The 23,631-nt window shown below is 35.0% G+C and overlaps 1 protein-coding gene across 5 annotated transcripts in view; it reads left to right on the top strand.

Annotated features, from left to right (window-relative positions):
- LOC140753186 (adenylate cyclase type 1) overlaps positions 1-23,631 on the top strand; it is a 144,161-nt gene that overhangs the window by 105,479 nt on the left and 15,051 nt on the right. For all 5 annotated transcript variants that reach the window (XM_073087623.1, XM_073087622.1, XM_073087621.1 and 2 more), the window contains exons 8-10: positions 20,915-21,073; positions 21,986-22,130; positions 22,478-22,651. In XM_073087623.1, the coding sequence (XP_072943724.1) occupies positions 20,915-21,073; positions 21,986-22,130; positions 22,478-22,651 (478 nt within the window). The remainder of the gene's footprint in view (positions 1-20,914; positions 21,074-21,985; positions 22,131-22,477; positions 22,652-23,631) is intronic.

Here is a 23,631-nt window from a genome sequence, read left to right as displayed (position 1 = left end):
CAGGTTTCAGATTATAGGTGGATATGTTTAAATTCCAAAGCTTTTAATCCAATCTGACTTTGAAATGACCGTTCCTATAAATAACCTGCGGAATTTGAGGTGTCAGTTAGGTTATCAGAATTAGAATGGGTATAGTACGAAGCAGCAGGTGCATCAGACATAATACGACCGGCTTTTCAGTCTTTTGCCCAAATACAATATGTTTTTTTTTTGTATGTTTTGAAAAAATGTTTGGATACTAAAAAATGTTATGGCAGACTTTTTGGACCAGTAGAGTCCGGGATATCGACTTTTGTATTCCTAGTATGTAAATAAATAAGTTTCGTTCAAAGTTCCATAATTACCAAAATAACGTCTTCAATCTATATTTAGCTTAGAAGCACTTGTTCAAACATTACCAGTAGGTAGTTAAAATTTATTCGCGTTTGTGTAGATGTCTACGGTTGATACGAGATGATAATATCATTCATCATCATTAACATTAGATTCCAACACAAAAGCTCACAATCAGATAAACTGCATCTCTGCATTCATAACACGATGCTTATCATGCACATCACGAGCAGTGCCACAAATTGAATTATACGTCACTGTTAACTTACTTGTGTAGTAAACGTACAAAATCGCGGAGTAATTTAATTCTGATGCAGCGAGAGAACAAAGTAACTTGTTTATTTATCGTGTTTAACGTCAAAGTTTCTTGTAGCTCGTTATGCCGACATGTTGCCGCTAGGGCGTGCAATCTCGGGATCCCGAAATACCGGGATTCCGCAATTATATGTGGGACTAATCCCGGCCGTGAATGATACGGGCTCCTGCGCGGTCTGAACTATTTGCGGTCATTTGGAAGCTACGTTTAAAATTTGATTTGTTTCAGTTAAGTCCTTTTAGTTGTATTATTTATGTTGTACTTATTTGCGAAACCAACTAACCAAGCGAAATCCAGTAAATACCTCGATTCCGCGGGATTAAAAATGTCCAATCCCGCACATACCGGGATTGGAAATTTATTACGGAACTACATTCCCTAGTTGCCACGAATTTATCTATCCTTTTCAAATTTACACTTATCGGGAAAGTTTCGTCGTTTCATTTAATTTGGGCGTTTCATTAAGATAATAATTAAACGTTACGTTGAAAGTTCAGTGGTTCTCTTTACTGACGTAGTAATTAATTCATTTATATGTTAAGTTGCTACTTTAATGGTTAAACACAATTTTACTATGTGTTTTTGCGTAAATAATATTACAAAACATGGTATTGCTTTTTCGTTTTACACCCATTTATATTTTCTGATGCTTCCTTTCGATAAATGAAGAGTGCTTCGGTATGGCATGATGTCTTTTTTTGTAATATAAGCGTAACAGAGGAGAATGTAATCCACCTGATGGTAAGTGACTACTGCCGCCCATGGACATCTGTTATCAACTCCAGATAGGATTAGATATTGCTACCTGAGATAGGCCACAGATATGAGATAGGCGCTGCTACCCCTAAGGACTAAACTGGAAAGCCTCGGAAAAGTATGCCTCTCTTACCACACCCTTCAAACCAGAACTCAGCAGCGCTTAATACTGTTGTTATGTGGCAGAAATAGGTGTGACGGTGGTGCCGCTTGAGTCCCACCACAAAGGGTTCTACCCCCTTCAAAGGTCTGAAGGTTTGACATATTATTGTTGTTATTGGATAGCCATTGTTTTAGACATTTTTGGAAGAGTTTCAAATAAACTGGTCGTTTTAAGCTCCAAGTCATCCTCAGTATGGGCAAAGATCCCACCGTCGGCGTTCCGTGTCTGTAGTAATTGAAAAGTAATTTGTTTACGATGATGATAATGAATCGTTCCCCATGGTCTGACAAGACCGTTGGTGGTTGCCGAATTGTTTTCCGCCCACACAATCTAGTATCTGATCAATAAATTATTTGTGTAGATTAAAGTAATCCCTTGTCAATCGGGTTATTGATATTGATTGACGGAGGGTCCGACGCCACCGATTCGTCTAAGTGAAAGAAGTCAGAAGTCTTTCAGCAACGAAAATAAACCATTTGGAAATAGATCACTATGATCAAGATCGTATCGTTAGGATTATAGTGATATGATATACAGCTAAAATTTAGTATTCTTTTTCGGTACTTTGATAATATATTATTTGAGTATGGTATATTTGAGTGGCATTTAAATTCACCTGATGTAAGCGGGTTCTGCCGCACATGGACATCTTTAACCAATATTAGTCGTATATCTATGTTTAGTATGCGTCGGCCATTATTACAGATTTATGTATATGTTTGTTGTCATGTTATTTAACAAAAATAAAAGACGGAACAAATAAATCTTAAACCGGCGACTAATGGTTTAAAAATACTCGTTTGATCTGACATAATTATGATATTCCGTGTGGAGCGTAAATATAGTATGTTGAGACAGCGTAAATTGTTTCCGCGTAACTGTTGAATATAAATTGAACCGTCGTTTACGTTTCATTGTGTGGGCCTGGATAAAGCTTATAGGAATTCCTGGTTTCAATATGCATTGTGTTTGTAACAATGTTTAATTTTATTATGTAATTGGTACTCTCGATAGGTGGTTTTAATTAACTTATTGCCGATATTTCGACCCAGTTTTTTTTTTATGATATAGGAGTAGCAGACGAGCATGCAGTCCACCTGATGATAAGTGGCTACTGCCGCCCATGGACATCTGTAATCAATCCCAGATAGGATTAGATTTGATAATTTACAGATCGGCTTTAGATAGATCTTGTTTAAAAAGTAAAAGGCGGAATTGTTACGGCGATATCATATCATACTTACCATGTTTAGACTCAACATACGAGGTTAAAGTACGACTTTTTGTATCACAATCTCATTTTACTACAGAAAATTATTCATGAAATACCTAGCTACAAGGCGTTAGCTGGGCGTGCGGCGGTACTCTGCACTTACAACCCCTATTCCGCCCCAGTTATCATCCATAGCCTGGTGCACCCCACGGCAGCTATTGTGTTACCTTGTTATCGCTATTATTATGAAAGAGCGCTTGTTGGTTTGTTCGAGGCAATCTTATGAGCTTTTTTTAATTCTTTTGTTGTTCCACAGCCACTTTCAACTGTTCTTAGTTAGTGAATCGAGATACTGTAACGAGCAGTGGCTTTAACTTGGGGAAGGTGTGGGAAAAAGGGTACTTATATGGATCTTATATGTGGAGTATTCGCAAGAAAGATAGTAGGTATATGTTACACTTTAGTAGATAATTTACTTTAATGGGATATACTTTAATAGAGATAGTTTTTACACAGCAGTGTGTCTTCAATTATAAACTTTTTTGTTATGCCGAGTGTTGAGTTGACATTGAATTAGCACGTAATTTTCGTGATAGTCCATGTTTTCAATTAATTGTATAATCCCTCACAGATGGTTATTTAAGCCCTTAGCCTTGGTTTACTGGAATTATCATTACAACTGCTTACGTTAAATAAACGTTATTCCCAGATACCTAACAACTTCAATATTTATTCGTGTTCTGTTTACATATGTAGGTACATATGTCAGTGGCCGCCGTGTGCGCATTCAGGCGGATAATTGTAGATACTTGCATATCGCGATAGGGCTTATCTGCGGTACCTAGTACCAACTCATTAAAGGAACATCTGAACAGTTCTTTGTTGTCGCATGTACCGTGGGTGGCCCGCTCTTGTTTGTTTAATGCCACAAGCGTAGGTGTGATCACTTACTGGACGAGCATTCTTTAGAAGTTTTGTAATTATTTTAAAGCGCTTAAACACTCGTATTAAACGTAAGTTGAGAATCATTGAGATAAATGGTGACAAGCAATTTCTGAGGCTGAATTTTAAATTTTTAATATTATCTATAGAGTACTTTGTGGTTCGACATTTTTAAGGTAAATGTAAAACTCTTTTTTCCATTAAAAAATTTTTTTTACAAATATAAAACCATCGTAATTTTGATCTACATTATACCGTTATAAGTAAATGTATTTAAATATTTATTTTAGTTGTTAAGTAAACTGTAGCTCTAATTAGAATAATAGAATGTCAAGGGACACTTAGCGAGAGAATTCTAACTAAATTAACTAATTTAAAGTTTGTAACTTACTATAAACTACATTTGTGAAATTTACATTACATTTTAGTATTTAATATTAAAATTGATACACGAATTAATTTATACAATCTTTGCCTATTAATTATTCAATTCTAAAACTCATTGAAAAACTTGTGACTTCGAATGATGGATATCATCCAGGGAATTTACAATTCATATTCGAGGTTGGTTGAAAAATTGGCTTATACAATATGCATTACCGGGTTAATAAATTCTATCCGTAATTTTCCTGGGAAGAAATTTAAGCGGATTCTTTAGTGCGCCGTAAATAATTCTACCACCGGCGCGTAGAGAGTAGAACGAATATACTTGTCTTAACGTATTTCAGAAATTATGGAACGGAGAGATATAATTAGGGTTGCCACAGTAATAAAATATAGTATTGTATTATATTTGAGGCAATTGTAATTTATATTCACGGTATGAAAACAACTATATTCTCCTTGGTAATTCTGATGTCGTGGCCCTACCGCGAAATCGCTTCACGAGCAAAGTAAAGGTTGTCACAAAAATAATGTCGTCTTGCCTTAAAACTATAATTAGACATCCTTAAGGCAATCTACGAAAAAAATGTGTACCTACTAAGTACATTATTTTTGTTTTTGTGACTATCAGGTACCACTTTTCTCAAAAATGGTTGCCATCCTAGATAAAACATACGATCATACTTAAATCTTTTAATTTAATTTAATTTTCCTTAATATAATTAATCGTCTGCCTCTGCTATCTAGTAATACGAAAAGTTCCGAACTCCATCAATTGTTCGGTTTCTATTTATTTTTTGCGCGGAGTTGGCACTGAGCTGGCTGTAAACGAAAAATAGGATTTTAATGAAAGTGGCCCGGCCTAGTCGCGAAATTAGCTGCAAGTGACAGGCGGTTTTATAGGCCGTGCGTAAATCGGAGTTTTTATTAAACACGTACCGTATCTTCGCGACATAGATAATTTTAATGAATCAGTTATTTTTGTTTTGATAGATTTCAACGCAGGAATTCTTGCGAAAGTTCGGTTATATTTTGTAGCAACGAGTTAAATGATAGTTTTTTTTTCGTCTTTCTTTTTTATTTTATTCCTTATTTTACCGTACTGGAGGGTAATATTTTTTAAGCGTACCTAGATGTCTAATTCTCGTACGCCTAATAGCCCAAACGGCTTGACGGATTTTAACATACGAGGTGTCATTGTATTCGTCTAAATTATTTTCTTTTCCAGTTAATTATTTTCAAGCAGGCTCATATTTCGTTTTTTATAGCAATACGAGTTTTTGGTGTGTTTACTAATTAATTGCAACAACACGTCAGCGCAGATACCATACTCCATGTTACCATATTCTTGCACTTTTTGCGTCAATATCATATGAATTAATTTCCATTTCATGAATATTTTACACAAACTGGTGTATTAAAATAAAAACAATATACGACAGAAACTCTGTGCAATGTGCACTATTATTTGTAACCGGAGCGCCGGAACGCAGGCCGATCAGGAAGGGAATAAAATTCCGGGCACAAGCTTTGTCTCGTCCCGCTCCCGTCACGTACCCGCCCGCGGCTCGTTACCGCTGTCTGCACTGCACATTTACTCTAATTAAGTAATTACTAATGTGAGGTTTGTTGTAATTTATTCGAAAAATGATAAATGTGTTCTGAAGACAATGTACGACTTTAAGTACCAATGCATTATTTTTGACTTAAACTAGATTCTAGTTGGCATAAAGTTAAAGATAATATGCCAATTAATAATATGCCAATTCTGTTTAGTCCTGAACCGACGAACATTATTCATTCATAAATTTTTAGGAAAATTTAAATTGAATTCTTTCTACCGTCATGAACATCACTACTACGTTTTCTTTATTCTTCATCTTCAAACGCCACACGTAAATACATTCAGACAGGTGTTTTGAATTATAAGTGTCATATGAAGTGTGACATAGAAGAGAGAGCATTATAGGATTGCGGTGGGCGCCAACACTGTTGACGCGACCGCAGCCGCACTCCGCAAGACCAATGTCTACATAACCTGACGTATCTTCACGGCTTACCTTCAACATACCTCTATAATAAGATGTTGCTTCTCAAATTCCTGTGGCTTATTTCTTGTCGGGACTTATGATAATCCGATTTAGGTTTTTTCGTAAGATATCGTGAATTAAGGTACTCGTAAATTTAAAATGTTATCAGAATGCAAAGTCAAATTTTAAGGTTTTGATGATTTAGTCTGTAGCAGTTGTGGTCTAGTTATATATGGAACTTATTTAGGTAACTTTTTAGGTAACGTCCAGATTAACAGTTCTATTATGAAATTCACGTTAGTTTACTACTTTATTCTCTTCATTCGTCTTCGAAATACTGATGTAAAATTCAGACAGATGTTTTAAATAATGTGTCATATGAACTGTAGAGCATTATAGGATTGCGGTGGGCACCAACACTGTTGACGTAACCGCAGAAGCACGCCGCAACACCAATGTCTTCATAACCTGACGTATCGTTCGCGGCTTACCTTCTACACACCTCAATAATAATACGACGCTTCTCAAATTCCTGTGGCTTATGTCTAGTCAGGACTTATGATAATCCGATTATTTTTTGTTAAGATATTCGGAAAGGTAAGTTCTAGTACAGTTTATAAAGTGACATTGGTTATTGGAGTTTACTCCTTAAGAAACGATTTGAGTTATAAGGCCCGGTACGGAAATTTTATGAGGAGTAAAATCAAGTGTAACACGAAAAGTTGAGGCGTTACGTAGAAAGAGACCAACATATATATCTGTAGGATTGAACGTGTAAAAGAATGAGATGGAATACATTACACAGCGTATCTCATTCTCGGGGTCTCCTCTTTGCGCGATACTTCGTAGTCTCACTGTATAGTTCACTACCTCCAGTCTGAGAGTTGAATGTGTGCGTATGTTTGTACGTGTGTGTTGCGCGCCTGCGTATTACGAAGTTCTGCCACAACTTGTATACTGCTGCCGAGTACAGGGTATGCATGCTGTATAATAAATGCATATAGTAGCATCTATTGTATACATCTATATACAACGTACATAAACAGCAACCTAACCATCAAGTTTTAATGTTTTTATTATTATTATTATTTATATTATTTTGTAACATACTTTATGTAATACGCATTATTGAAGTAATATAAATAATCCGAATAATTACAGATATATGTTTGTTTCTCTTATCATTTTAGCAGATGCGTTCATTTACCCTTTTTTTCTATTCGATATATATCATAATTATCGTTCGTAAGGAGTAAACTCCAATCGTGCGTCGTAGCTGACACACACACACTTTTTGTTTTTAGCTAGCGGTTCCCTACAATCAACAAGGAAGCAGGTACAAGTTGCATAAAACGATATGTGGAATCGTAGTAATGCAACCGAACTTAAGTTAGCAGAGAAGCCTTTGAGTTTCAGCATTACGGCTGTGTAAGATGCTGTGTTTTGGTTTCAAGCGTGTGGTAGAGGACACTTACAACTTAGAATTCCGTAGCAAGATACAGTCATCCTGTAGGATTATATATCCTGTAGGATAGTAGGATTCCATTCCTACTTAAGATTGACTCAGCTGTGTCTTCTTACCTACAGATAAACTACATGTTTGTTTACTTCCAAAATAGATGAAAATAACCGTGCTTGTTCCGAATCTAATAGAAGGTATATTCGTGGACGGAATTACAATGTGTATAACAAGATTAACTCGTACATTTAGCTCCAGTAGTAGATGAGCAGATAGCATCATAATTAGAGGAATATCGTGCAGCGTCAAAATTAGATAAACACAAATTCGTCAAAAGTAGCTGAACACCGCATGTGCAAATGGTTTACGTCACTCATATGATATGTCATTGTTCAGCTACTTTTGTCTCTGTAGTGTTCATCTAATTTTGAAACTGTACGACGTTCATCTAATTATCGTGCTAGTTCTGTTAAGCTACCTATGAACGTTTGGGTGAAGAGGTATTTTTTAAACCTTAATCTGTTCATCTACTTTTGAAACTAACTGTACATTTCTTATATTCTTGCGGTTCACGTTTAGTCGGTATTCATGCTAATCCTCAACTCAATTTCGTTTATAAAATATGTGCTAGTGGCGTACCAGAGCGTTGAAGTAATTACAGGTAAATGTGTGAAGTCGTTAAGTACGATTTCTTTATACGGGATTCTTAATTAATTGCACTGCCAGGCGTTTAAGAAAATTCTATGAATTATCGTTTATTTAATGAACACAATTTTATACGAATGTGGGTAATGTTTATATGAATGTTTGTATTTATTATTTGGGACGTCCTGCAAAGGGCATTACAATTTTTAACGTAAAAATTGTGTGAGCGACATAGTCTATATTTTAAGCAGTTGGTATTTTTGTTATTATAATAATTAAATTTAGTTCCTCAACTCGTAAACACGACGAAATGACGCGATTCATTCACTTTCAAACTAAAATATAATTGGGTTTATGCAAATATGTTTTATCCTAAAATCAGTATTCAAGATAAGTATCAGAGGAGTGTGAAGCCGTCATTTATATCGCAAATTAGAGGTTAAGCTTTAACCCGCCACAAGCTGCATACATTTAGTTTGCATTATGATCTAGGTCACGATTAAGACAAATTAGGTTTCGCTCATCTGTGTACACAGCTGCAAACTTTTTGCATTTCATTTCACAAAATTTTGTTCGTAAAGTGGAATTTACGGCGAGCGTTTTTGATCTCATTTTTATAACTTTCTTAAATGTTAAGGTATTATTAACGAAACCATAGATAAGTATAGATATCTCATAGCCTTGTAATTGAAGGAAGGCATTAAATGGCTTAAACGGCTGACAATTCTGTCAGCCATTTAATGGCTGCCATGGTGTAATTTATGCGGAACAATGCTGACATGCGCATTTAAGACACGAAATCGAAAACAAAAAGTGCGGAGAAATATCGTTTCATTATTAAATGATCTAAAAACTACAATTTCTTAATATTTTTCAAACACGAAAATAGATGACAGTGACAATTTCAATTGTCAAAACTGGTTACATTTTCTTGTTAGGAATGAGTCATCTTTACTAATCTGTGAACGAGACGAAATTAAATTTGCATTCTAAAATTCGCTTTGAAATCAGACACAAAACCGCTTCAAATACCAAAGTAATTATGCCAGCAAGTGGGAACAATAAGCGCCAATTGATCCGCAACCTATGACATGTGTTCATAAAACAGTTTCTATAATAGCATCAACGTTGGCAATTGTGATGCAGGCGATGCCCTAGCGGGCTGCGGACCTGCGGTAAACAATGCCGTGTTTATCGTACTATGCACACTGCACAGCTGTCTTTAGTGTGGCCTGTTACTAGGAACTGTTAGAATAGGAGAATATTGTGAAGCTAAAAATAAATCAGATGAAGGACATTTCTAGTTGTAAATTATATAAACCTTAGCACATGCTTGAAGTTAGTAGAACCCTTTGTGGTGCGGGTCTGGCGGCACCACCTCTACACCTATTTCTGCCTATTAACAGTAGTTGCTGTAGTAAGCGCTGCTGTGGTTTGGCCACACCCTGTAAACCAGATTACAGCAGCACTGACAGACTACGGGAAACATACATTACTGAGGTGTTCCAGCTTGGTCTCAGCGGCACATCTGTGGCCGACCTCATGTAGAAAATTAGAAATATCTAATCCTTTCTGGGGTTGATTATACAGATGTCAATGGGATTCGAATAAAATAGATATAAAATTTAATCAAAGAAAGTAAAAGAATTTGTACTGTAGTGCATATTTTTTATAACTTACTTTATGTGAAAAAGTATATATAAAATATGGGATCCACTCTGGTTCAGTTAACGCATCAATTTTAATTAAAACCGATGTATCTGATATTAAACATCCAGTAATTACAAAACTGATTGAGAACTTAAACTATGATTCGTTTCCATATGCTTTTATGATATGTTAAGTTTTAATTAAAATGGACTTGTAGGCTTAAGGTGGCTTTCGAAGTACGAAAGTTTTCATGAAAGCCACTATCAACTACTGACTACTACCTACTACCCTTCAACTACTACCCATCAACTACTGACCGCTTTCGCCGTTGTTTAACTTTGTACAGCTATTAAGATGCACACAAGCGAGTCTTATGAAACTTATAACAATAGTATGAAACAACAAAATAAACAATATTATTATCATAGTAGGAATGTTCCACTATTCTGCAGTACCTACTGCAAATTTTTGTTGTTGCGTGACATATTAGTTCTTCCTCAATACTTGATTTTTTAGCGCGTGTGGTTTCGTATTTGCCTATTTTTATTTATATGTTATTAACCATTTCAATTAGAATCTTATCCCAATAAGTACAAAATACATTTTCTACACTCATAGATTAGCATTCTCCATAAACAAATGCAAATCAAATGTGTAAATTCATTAAGCCATGGATCAAACAGCATATATTATAGTTAAGTTACTTTACGAAAACAAAACGAAAATGTAGGAAAATACTTATAGTGAAGAAACACGATTTTACTTAAATCTTTTTACTTGGGACAGCAAATTAGGAACGGATGGTTTCCGTTCAAGAAATAAATACGATCGTACTTATTCCAGCGAAGAAAGTTGAAGGGATAAGACTAGATCCGATAAGCTATGTAATAGAGAACAATCTTTATTTGTGCCACGAGAACAAAGTTTTTGTTGCGAGCGAAGTTTGAATCCCGAGCGGCTGAAGGATTATAAGTATAATTCTATGTTAGAATTACGAGAGGAGTGAGGTATTAACTAGTAGAAGAAGCAAATTACTTATATTCGCATGTCATATACAACTTCGTCAGTAGCAAGAAAATTTAAGAAAACGAAGAACAAAATTGAACCAGGCATACTCTTATTTAATACTTAATAGGTTTTTTAACTTTAGTGGTTTATTCAAAAATGAATTTAAATGTAATTTATTCATTCATTTACAAAAATTGGCTTGTGACTGACTAATGAATTAAGTGTTAGGACAAATGTAGATTCTGAAAATTTCGCGAGAAACGCAAACGAGAAAATCAGTGTTCTAAATTCAAAATTTAACCTGCTTAAAACCCAAAATGTTAATCTACATACTGAAAAGTTAAAGGAGAGAATTTGTTTTAATGTACCTTATTTATACTCATTTAATATTACGATAGAATAATTTGCTTTGTTTTGTTAGAACTACGAATCTCTAGAAAGGTTAACAAATTGGAATACTAACACTTTTAAAATAAACATTAAATGTTTTTGTTTTGTTTGCCCAATAAACATAACGGTATATAATTAAGAAGCAAATATTAATTGAATTATGTAAATGTCAAATAATAAATCTTGTGGTATCAAAATTGTTTTCGGACCTCGGGTTCTTCGAAAATATGACCGTTTTAGCAATTAATTACACTTGTTATAATAACATGAGGACACTTATGTACTTGATATTGTTTGAAGTCAAATCCAACCTTACTTACCGTGAGAGACCAGCCTAAAACCTTCTGTGTAATATATAAGTTTTTGTTAATGCTAAAATTGAGGACGGTAATAAATGATTTATGTATTTAATGATAAAAATATAGCCATAATGCTTACCTAACCTATATTATTGAATTAGAAAAGTCAATAAAAATAAGATAGTTTAAATCCATCTCTTTGGATGTTGAAAATAAAGCTCGTTCACATATGAACTATTTAAGAACTACGGCAATGAAAAAGCTTACGCTGATATAAAAGTTTAAAGAGTCATCAATCAGATTATAGAGATCATGTCTAGAAAAGATTTTTCATTCGTTATAATTTAATTTTAATAACTTAGTTGAAAAATTATTTTATTTCAACAAGAAAGTCTACAATTTTTTTCTTATTTGAAACGTAAGTACCTCTTCGCCACTCAATTGTATACTAACAATTATTTTATGAAATAAAAATCCCGGAGTCTAAAAATATCGCGTATGGGAGAGCCACAATTTAGATGGATCATATGTTAAAATTCGGCAAGTCTTACGGGGTAGGATGTGCCAAAGTAGAAGACATAAATACATACATGCAAACACACGCTTTAATTAAAAACATTATCCCTTCGCAGTCGAAAATAAGGAATAACGATATCTCGAATGGAACATCATAAACATTAAAATATAATCCATAGTATTCTAGTGGTCTAGCCAAGTTGCAAAAGCTAACAAACCCACTAAGCATTACCTCAAGATCGTAAGTCACTTGATAGCTTTTGTGCGGCGGTTTTGTTTGACAGGGTATATTTATTTGACCGGGTCGTATGACAGGGTTTTGATTGGTCTATTGGCAAGTTATGAATATTGGCCACCAATCCAATTTTCGTTGCAGTAATCCACGGGACATTTCGATCGTATGACACGTCATTCTATTTTACTACCGTTGTTCCATTTTAGGAACGAGCATACGACACTACTATTTTATGGCGTACACCGAAAACGTATTATTGCACCGAAAACGGGTTATTGCAATAAATCGAATAGATATGCTTTGGCGAGAGCGCTAAAAGCTTATTTGTATCTTGATGTTTTCAAGTACAATTGACATGAACTTGTTGAAATGTCATAATTTTTTTTGGGTGGAATAACTCTTAGTTCGACTTCTGTGATATTGTCACCTTACATATTTCTGGCTTATAACAACAGTTTTAAGCGCTGCTGTGTTCTTGCTTGAAGGGTGATGTAAGGTAGAGATATTTAAACGAGGCGTTTCAATATAGACCTCAGGGGTAGCTGCGCTTTCACCGACCTCTGGAAACGGTCTTATGCTATCTGAGATTACATTAATAAAAGATGTCCATGAGTGGCAGTGGCCTCTTACTATCAGATATATCAGAAGTTTAAAAGTAAAAACTACATCAAACTAAATGTATGTATATATATCTTCAGAGTTTGCTTTGAAGAAATGGCGATTACCGCTGTGTATTTATCGATGTCAATCCGTCGCCCCCGCCTGTCAGCTATTCACGAGCGCTCATATTTTCCATGCGATTTATGGGATTTATATGCCAATTTTGTCAAGACGAATAAATACATAATTTACATTGTTTACTGCCTACTGACGGAAAGTGCCGTTTAAGACGTAGTTGTGTTAATTATGTTTTGAAAGGAATTATAGTTTCGACTTGTTTATCAAGCTAATTGAAATAACCGTTATAATTTATATCATTCATTCTTACGTTTGATTTGCTGTGTTGTTAAATAACGAATGAAATGTATTCCAGCTAAAAGTGTTAATTTTAGGATTGAATAATGATGTAATAGAAGAAAAGTTGATAAAACTTCTATGCATCGCCAATCTATCTTAAGATCTCATATTTTAATGCGATACCTTCTCTATAAGAAATCTTGGAACAACAGTTTATAAATCTAGAGAAAGACTATACAAAAATATGGGTCAGTAATTTTTGTATTTTTTACTCGGTGAAAATACGCCGGACACGTGTACATAAAAACATTGTTAATTCTGCATAGTTTTGCATATTTCACGAAAACAAAAGCAGCTCATTTGTTATATCATAAGTAAATAAATGACACCGGTAACAGTAAAAGGGTCCGGTAACAAGCCCACCTTAGTGTGACTCAAACAGGATGTTATCTGAGCTATCGCGATTGTGCGGTGGAGGGCTCTAACAGGCCCGTCGTGACCAGCGACCCGGCGGTTTCGTGTTCAAGGGTTGTTAGCCGCCGATAGTGACATGTGTCACGTATCACTAGCTAGCACCTCGGGAATGTAGATAGCTAGGTAGGCATGTGTGGATTATTGAGCTCTATTCAGCAATAGGTTATTGTTCTAATCTATAATCTACCGTTATGGCTGTAATCTATGTAGTTATTGATAATATTATGAGAGTTCAATCCAATGAACATTGTTTCCACTATGAAGATCCAAGGTTTGAATTCAAGGCATATACATACATCTCCGATATTTTTGAATACAAGGAAATATCAAAGGAAAATAGAATCTTAAAGATAAAACTTTACTTATTTACACTTATCAATGGAGATACCACTATCCAAACCCAATTTTGTGGATGATCAACATACCTTAACTAGGTAACTATAAATTATAACTCACACATTCATCTCCCCCTCCAATGTTCACCAAACTTCGCAAACTCCGTAAAAACAACATTGATGTGACGTCACGGGATATAATACGGAACTTCCTCCCATTATCTACCTTAAGCAATGTAATTACGAGTAATAAATTATCGTCCCTTAATAGGGTTAGCTGGGTATACCATCGGAAAAGGGCAACGCCGTTTTAGCGAATCGAATCGACTAATACGATCGGTCCTTAGCGCATCGTCACTTCCTCTGTAAACAATGAGAGGAAACTAAATAATGATTCTAGTTAAATTCAAGGTTACGATCTATCAAGAGTGTTCATACTATATCTGCATTATCTGCATTATCGATTTCATTGATGTACTATCAATATGACGATTCCTTGACAGACTTGACAGTAGCGTCCCAATATCCTGATACTATCGATAACAATTTTAATGGTTTGGGCTATTTGACATTTTAGTACACTAAATGTTCACTACTGGACTTGCTGGCAAATATGAGTTCATAAGATTTAGCCTAATAGTTCATAGAAATTAACCTAAATTGAAAAGCTTCTTGAAGATGGTAGAGACAGTATGGTTCGAACGGGGACGTAGCACCAAAATATTTGTTTCTAACGTGAAACAATTCTGCGCTTTCTTTAAATAGTGTGTATGCCGGCTGATTTACTTGTAATCGTTCGTAAATTAGTTCTCAGCAGTGGCAACACATGGGTTATTGGCATCAGATCTTGTTCTGTATGGAGCTGGTCACACGTTCCCATGGGCAGTAGTGACAATCAGGTAGACTGCAAGCGCGTTTTGCTACTCCAATCCATAAAAACCCTACTCGGTTACTAACTATCTCTTCTCTGAATGTTTAGTTCAAATGCTCGATTGGTGCTATCGCTAGCTAGGAATATCAATTGAAGCGCTTCGTGACCGGCGACCTGATTCCTGTTTAAGGGTTGTTATTGGTTAGCGACGTGTGTTCGATATCGAAATCTACCCAACAGTTTATTTATCCACTGTACATTTAATATCATGTAATGTTCCATGATGTAAATTACGTATTCGTTGTACAAATATATTACCGCGAGCGTCTAAATAACTTGCTCGTAGCCAAATCGTGTACCTAATTAAATTATTATCATTTATATTATAATTGGCAGCCGATTGTTTCATGTGAAGATGCTCACCTTCTGTGAAGCTAAAATAAGGTTATCTGGAGCATTGTAATTGAGTTAATATATTATTAATAGGAGTAAATTGCTACGTAGGTAGTCTGGATTGTTTCATGGATGGACGTTTGTAGTACCTAGCTGATAATGATTCGTTTGATTCTGTGTTATTATCCTATTCTTACTTCTATTAATTTATTAATTCCCTTATTCTTGGCATTATCTTATTTATAATATATTTAAATAAATATAGTTCAAAAAAACTAGAAAAACACGCTTTTATGATAAAATCAACTAAAAAGCTTTCGGTATTCTATTTCATTCTTTCATACATGCAGGGTAAGATAAGGATGTATGTTGATCTCTTTCTACTGAATTATATAAATTAACAAAAATCATATTTTTCAAATTGAAAAATGGAATAATTTTATCAAATTAGTGTATTGTCATCGGTCCTCAATAAATCTACAAAGTTTGAACGAAATCTGGCCGTTTAAAGTAGGTCAAAATCGCGCCCAAAGAAGTCGGTTACAAACATACAAACATACAGGTGAAGCTAATAAAAAGCGTGTAATAAAAGAAAATGTTCGAATGCGAATATCATTAGAAACGATATGACTTTTACGTGCATGTGTATCAAGTATATGTAGATTTTGTAAATTATAAAAAATATTAAATTAGTACAAAACTACAAACACATGTTGGGTACGAGTAAACAGCACGGTATAGGTACTTTGATCTTCATTTGTAGCCAACTGAAACGGTTCCTAAAGGAATACATCGTTTCACGTGAAGCTTATTTGGTTTGAAGTCGTATTAATGAAGTCCCACAGCTGGGACTAGTAAATGTTTAAAGCTCGAAGTTACTCTGAAATTAATATGCAACAAATGTATGTACAATATTTTGATATCTTCAGTTCTCATTCTCTCTCATCTTCAGTTTTAATTACTACATTCGTGATTGTATTTTTGAACATCTTAAGATTAGGAACATATTGGTATTCCGTTCGTGTTGTGTGTTCTTGTCTGTGATATATTTCGGATACTTCCGACGTCCTAACTAAGTCTTTTAGAGTACTATTCCCAATGTAGTTGTGACCAAACTTACGTATTACAGTTGTTCTATTTTGAGTTTGTTCCCAATATCTATGGGATAAAGCTCAGGTCCATTTCAAAGCACATGGACTGCATTCACGTTTTCTACTATTAAAAGATAAATAAAATATTAAATGTTGAAGTCATTTGATCAAATCGTAGCAGTGAGTAATGTTGATATGAATATAGTTAACTCGGTTAGCAGGTCAGCCTTGGAAGCGCTAGGTCTTTTATACCGGGCCTTTCCCAACGGAATTGGACCGATATTCAACATTAATGACATTAGATAAACGCTTTCTCTAGAGCCCAGAGGATGTACCGTACGTAAACTGATTACCCATTCGATAACGGGTGAGATTGGGTTTATATGTTGGTTCAAATATTTTTTTGCTTAAATATTGTAATTTATTGCTTCTATCCAGGCAGCTAGGCAGCCAACCATTTTCTTTGCTAACTTATTTTAGAAACAGATTATTGTTATAAGATTTTTTATTGTTTTCTCTGATTTTTGGGGGACGACAGAATATAAATGATTCTGAAAGTTGGCGATATACAAAATTAGTTTCAGAATCTTTATTTTAAAGAATGCTACACAGTTTCAGCATTTTATTGATAAGAAAATACTCATATACACTCATATACAGTATACACTCATATATTTTTAATGAAATTTTCGTATTCAATATAAGTTGGTAAAACAGAGTTTATTTAACGCGTGAAATTCCCACAAAGCTCTCCATTTTGTAGACGGTTCAGAAGTAAATTCCGCTCGCAAAGTTGATATTGCCTCCGAAGTCGTTAATAATAACAAGGCACGAACTCTCGTATTCGAACACGCGAGATACTGCCTCCCCTCAACCTTATTGTCAGTTATATGACATTAATGTCGGGAATTGAGAATAGCCTCCATTTCTTCATATTATATTATCTCGTTTATAAAAGAATCAAATAACGCCCGATGAGAATATATTTTTTTTGCCTACTCAATAGCAAAATCTGACAAGTTCTAGTAGGCAAAAATTGTCAAAATTTAATGTTTGTAACTGAAAAATTAAATTTTTGGTTAGATCGATATTAGATAATGTCTACTATGCATAAGTTGTCATATTGATAGTTACTAATTTTTAATGTATTCCTGATGCAACTTCTTTAGGTCCGTTGATATTTTCAATATTAATTAAAATGACATTATTGTAATATTGTACTTTATTAAGCTTTGCAATTTATGTTCATACATTTAGACATCCGTCTTAAATTGTGGTTACAGTTTGCTGACGACAGCTTGCGGGCATGGTTTCCTGTATTAACATATACATAGTTGCTTTGTCGTGTGCTGAATCTGTTTATTGTTATGTAAATCACATCAATGTCCATTTCGAACCTGATTACATTGTAATGTGTGTCATTTTCTATGTAAGAAATGCTTCTATTACTTGTAGTGTTATTTTCAGCTCAAATACGTGTGGTTATACAATAGTTGACTATAATAAATATTGAATGGTTCTTCACACATTTTAAATTCAATGCCACGAATTGTTTTCACACATAATTTGCCCGAAGCGAAGAATTAATGCGTATGTTTCTTCTTTCTAGATATTTTTCTCTCGGAAACAAAATGAAATAGAAATGTAAGTAATGGATGAGAAAAAATACGTGCTATTAATCAACGGGATTGGATTAGTGAATGATTGTAGTAATGTCGTTAATTTTCGTTTACTTCACAATAGCGCGATTCATTCTAGCCACGATATCAATCTTATAAGAACACGAGTACATGTGTTTCATTTCGTTAAGCAATGTTTAACTTGTGGAAAGTTAGTTGAAGAGATTAAAATGAATCGATTTATTAACAGTTTTACGTTTCTTAATTTTTCGTACTTGCTTAACTACAGCAGCAGCCAAATCTTTTGTTGTATATGAGTAGTGTTTGCTGCTCTTGATAAGAAGGGTGTAATAAGAACCCCGGAAAGCTAAATTTAAACTGAGCTTTCCAGTTTCGGAAGATTTTTAGTCGGCACAAAAGAAATCTGCCCAATTTGAATGTTAGATAAGATTTCATTGTAATGTAGGATTACTTGCAGCCGTCAATGATCAGAGTAATTATTTAAGATCAGGAAGTCTACCTTGCTCCTCCTCAAATAATAATGAAAGGGGTAGAATAAATAGGGAACGCACTCAGTAAAGTACGAACTCATGTACTTAAACCATGCAAATGTTACGTGAGCGCGACATGCAAATGGATTACTCTCACCGTAATGGCGTCTGTCCATACATCATCATTTGTAGATAGTTCCTTATGCCTATCTTTTGAAGCTTTCACTATTTTCCTGCTGGATCTTGTTTTGTTTTTTGTTACATACCTGGTGCTATGTGATTCTGCATAAAGTCTATAAATTCTTCTATTTACGATACACGTCTACGTTTATGGCATACTAGTAGTATTTGTGTTAATACGTAAGATTTGATTATTTCTGTACACTTAGAACTGGTGCACTAAAAACGGCATTGGCCGCTCTTACAGCTAAGCCGGATAGTTCTTAGTAATATAAAAGTTTGGGGAACTTTACTGGTAACCAATCAGTAGGAATACTAGAAGGTCAGGTTTAGCATTCCATACTCTTTGCCTTCAAATTCGGGGCACATGGTTGCCAAACCACATTGCAGAGCACATATAAAATTTGAACCGTATTCTTCCAGTAACGACTACTTATAAATCACCGCACTGGTTTAGAATCCACGCTCCAATTGCGCCTTCTGTTGTTCACAATGAATTATGGTACTTCTCAACTACCTATATTAAATTACGTGTGCTCTCCATAGTCCCATTTGGTTCGTTAGTGAGAAGTACGTATTTAATTAAATGCAAATTAATTTAATTAACATAAGAACGATCTTATTCTGCTGCAATACTGAAGCTACTTTTTTCTTCGTTACACTTTAAATCCTGCAATATATTCTTTAACTAGGTACCTACGTGGCGAGAAGTAAATTCAATTTCATAGTTCTGTATACAATATGCTGATATAATAATATTTATAAATATATTACGAGTATGTATCTTTCTGGCTAGTAAATGTTTGAAGTTTGTAAACCCAACAATTTTTACAACGTTTCAATTTTGCATTTCAATTGGAGAACAGTAGAATGCTTTGGTGTTGCCAAGTTGCTAGTCATTAATCTTCTGGTTGTTTTATCAACTCAATAGCTGAGAATCGTAGGAACGTAGTGATTTACGCCTTAAATAAATATACTGGACGTATGTTTATCACAGCTTATTTTTCTTACCGTTTCCTTGATATATTTTGTGTTCGCACTTTTAAATGCTTTTACCTTGCCACATTCTCGGTATCTAATGGAGAGACTAAATTTAAGTTTCACTACCGATTTATGTTTCTAGCTGCGCAGTAAATCATTAAACACAAGCGTTATTCTTTTATTTATTGCTATAAACACTTGTTTGTTTTGCCAATAAAGATATTAGGATAAAATATTACATTTCCTGTTTTTTATAATCATTAATTCTTGTCAGTTTTTTTATAGAAAAAGAATTATCATCAATTTTTGTCATTAAATATTTTCCATGGAATATTTTACGTTTTTTTTTTAAATCAAGTCTATTACCGTATTGTTTAAAAATCTATTCAGATTATGTTATGGTATTCTTGGCATCTTACTCTTGTATTCAATCTTATCTTGACTTTACCTTCCGTTAGTCATTGGCTTTTGGCCCGTGACGTTCATTTTACGAGAGAAGTCGAAAGTGCTTTTTTATTACTTGTCCACGTTTCTGATTCAATTCATAATAGGATTCCGTGACAACGTTCTTGTAATCGTCTTCGTAATACGTATAGGAATGTTGGTGCACTTAAATTTGGTTCATTAAATTAATATTAAAATCTGACTGTTCAATTTTAGTAATGGTACATAAAATAGTACTGAGCTAAAATATTCTATTTCAGAAACTAAAATTGCGGTTCACAAAATTTAATGTATCTAACATTCAAATATGATTTTGCGTTATCGTTCCCAATAATAGTATCTGTAATGGCCATTCCCACCGCTTTTGTTAGTTTTTGACCGCGATTTTGAGTCGAATGAAGTTTAACATTCAATTGTTTAGCTTTAGATCACTGGACTTTATGGAAATGGTTAATGTAATAAAATAACAAATTTTGTTCAACAGATTTAGCTGTTCCCAAACCTGTTCAATTGTTTTCAAATATTTTCACAACGTTTAAATAAATAAAAACGTGGGTAGGTTAGGTTAGTTATACACGCAGTGGGTAGGTTATACACGCAGATATGTTGTCTCTTATAAATATATTAAGATTACGAAAATTTAGGGTTATTATCTACCGGTCATTAATATTGCGATTAACTACAACATAGGGCGTTAAATTAGTCTCACGAGATTCAATATAATATTGGTTTGTTTCAGATCTGTGGTAGAGGCTACGGACGTGCAACTGAACATGCGTGTGGGTATCCACACGGGGAGGGTGCTTTGTGGAGTGCTGGGCTTGCGGAAGTGGCAGTACGACGTGTGGTCCAATGACGTCACGCTCGCCAACAACATGGAGGCTGGTGGCGAACCTGGGTATGTAAACATTGTCATATCACTTTGCTGTCCCATTTCTAGTTATAGCTTTATCAAAATAACAATAGATTTATTAAGGCAAAACTCAAATACGGTAGCCAAAGTTGATGGGCTTAACTTTTTTGTGTGGAAACATGGCGAACGACAGACATATAAGTTTCTACTTGAAGTTTTCTTATTCAATACAATACACTTTTGATGCAATAAATCATTTTTTATTTTTTATTTATTACAATGATGAATTAATAACTCATGTAATTGGAAGTTATGGAGTACTTTAAGAAGAAGATTAGAAGGTAATAAAATATTTTTCACAGAGAGTGTGTTGCTGGCCGATATAAAAACAATTGTGGGCCCGTGATCCCTTACGATGTGAGAAAGCGATCTCTAAACGGTGATAATGTTTGGCGATACATATTTTATTTTTACGTCTACAGATGGAACTAATAATTTACTTCACTTTGAGGGTGGTAGAACCCTTAATGGTTCGACTCCGGCGGCACCACCGCCACACCTATTTCTACCTAATAACAGCAGTGTTAGGCGCTGCTGTGTTCCGGTTTGAAGGGTGTGGTAAGGGAGACAGACTTTTCCGAGGCGTTCCAGCTTAGTCCTCAGGGGTAGCGGCGCATCTGTGGTCGACCTCAGGTAGGAATATCTAATCCTATCTGGGGTTGATTACAGATGTCCATGGGCGGCAGTAGCCACTTACCATCAGGTGGACTGCATGCTCGTCCGCTACTCTTATATTATATATAAAAAAAAAAAAAAAAAACTTCACAAGTTCCTTGCTACCGGTCCACTTCACAACTTATCTCTACCTACTCTAAGTTGATCATAACTTCTTTGTAACGCTTAAGTGTATGTTTTTGACTATTATTTATTCCATTCATGTGTAATGTAACTTTGCAGTCGGGTGCATATAACGCAAGCGACGCTGGAGTGCCTTGGCGGGGCCTACGAGGTGGAGCCGGGGCACGGGGCCAGCCGTAACGCGTACCTGCGTGACCACTCCATCCAGACCTACTTCATCATACCGCCGCCGAGGCGGAGAAAGGTTCGTTTATACTGGAATAAATTATTTGATATCTGTTATTTTGTGAAAGCGCATGTTTATCTAAATGTTAATTAGTTCTTTTCCCTTTCTATTTTTGTGTAAGTGTTTTTTTTATAAATGATGTCTTTTCGACTTACTACATTAACCTAGGCAAAATTTAGGCACCTTTTCCAACCAAATACATTTATATGAATATTACATTTACTTAGTTTGTTTCATCTTTGTTTCATTGGCGTCTTCTTCAAACTAGTGCACAGCTACGATACAAAAAGAGGTGTGGCCGTGTCACCTCACTTAAAAATCCCAGCTCCTAACTAATCTAGTTGTATCACCACAAAATGTTCCAGATGTGTATAACAGCGGGCGTGGGGCTGGGAACGGGGTCTCGTCGGAAGCTCTCCTTCAAGAACGTCTCCAACGTGGTGGTGCAGCTGCTGCACTCCATCAAGTTCAACGTGGACGTGCCCTTCTCCAACATGGCCGCTTCCCCGCAGGAGCTCAAGGCCAATGCTGCGAGGAAGGTACGTCGTCAACCACACAGCGCGGTGGCCTGGGACGATCTGCGGTGGCAATATTACGTGATTGGTTTATATAGGATCTTTTCAATAGGTGTATATGCGACGGATTTTTATGAAAGTGGTTGGGGGCGCCACTTTCTTTGTGGCTCTACCAAAAACTGTCAAGCTTGACGGATGCGCTCATAGGATAATTTTATTTTCAATTTTGGGCGCTTTTATAATCATCCATGTTGCAATTTATGTCCGTTGAACTCGTATAATTAGTATCCTATAATTAACGTATATTTCTGCCAACTCGAACTTGAACAGTGTAAACTGTAATGTTAACCTCTCTTGTTCTACAAGAAGAGTAGTGTCGAGTAGTTGGACAGTAATGGGTGGATTACGTATGTTAGATGTTTGAAGAATTCTTGGAATCCCTTGGCACAAATATACAGTTCTTTGATGAGGAATTTTCAGAAGTTTTGACTAATGCCAAACTACTCTCAGCATCCATTTGTCAATGGCTCTGCTGAGAATTATAGTTGTAAATAATAGAAAATGAATTTGTTAGTTATGTATTTACGAATGACGGTAGTTTTAACATTATTTCGCTTACCGTCAACACATATTCTTATACACATCAATCACGTAAACATTGTCAATCGCATCGTCTCAGGGTGACAGGTGACAATATCTTGGACAAAACAACATTTTGTTTTATATCTCTGCACCTTGACGTTTATTAAGGCATATCTCACTTTACTTTTGGACTTACTGGACACGGCCAAACAGTACAAGCTCGATGTCCACGGCTTTTCCTTTCCTTCAGAATGTTTCATTTGAGTGAAAATTCTTGTTTCGAAGAACGCTTCTACTCTTAAGGTAAGTTTTCTTTTCTTTATCTTCTTATGATGATATATAAGTAATTTAATGAATTTATTTTCATGTCTTATCTCATATCTTATTTTACTGATAATATAATTGCTATTACTATTATTTAT

The sequence above is a fragment of the Epargyreus clarus genome, unplaced genomic scaffold (genome assembly GCF_041222505.1).
Source record: "Epargyreus clarus isolate Ecla_fem2 unplaced genomic scaffold, WU_Ecla_fem_2.2 ptg000026l, whole genome shotgun sequence".
Taxonomy (NCBI): Eukaryota; Metazoa; Arthropoda; class Insecta; order Lepidoptera; family Hesperiidae; genus Epargyreus; species Epargyreus clarus.
The sequence above is the reverse complement of the archived record's forward strand: the minus strand, read 5'-3'. Positions and strand labels throughout refer to the sequence as shown.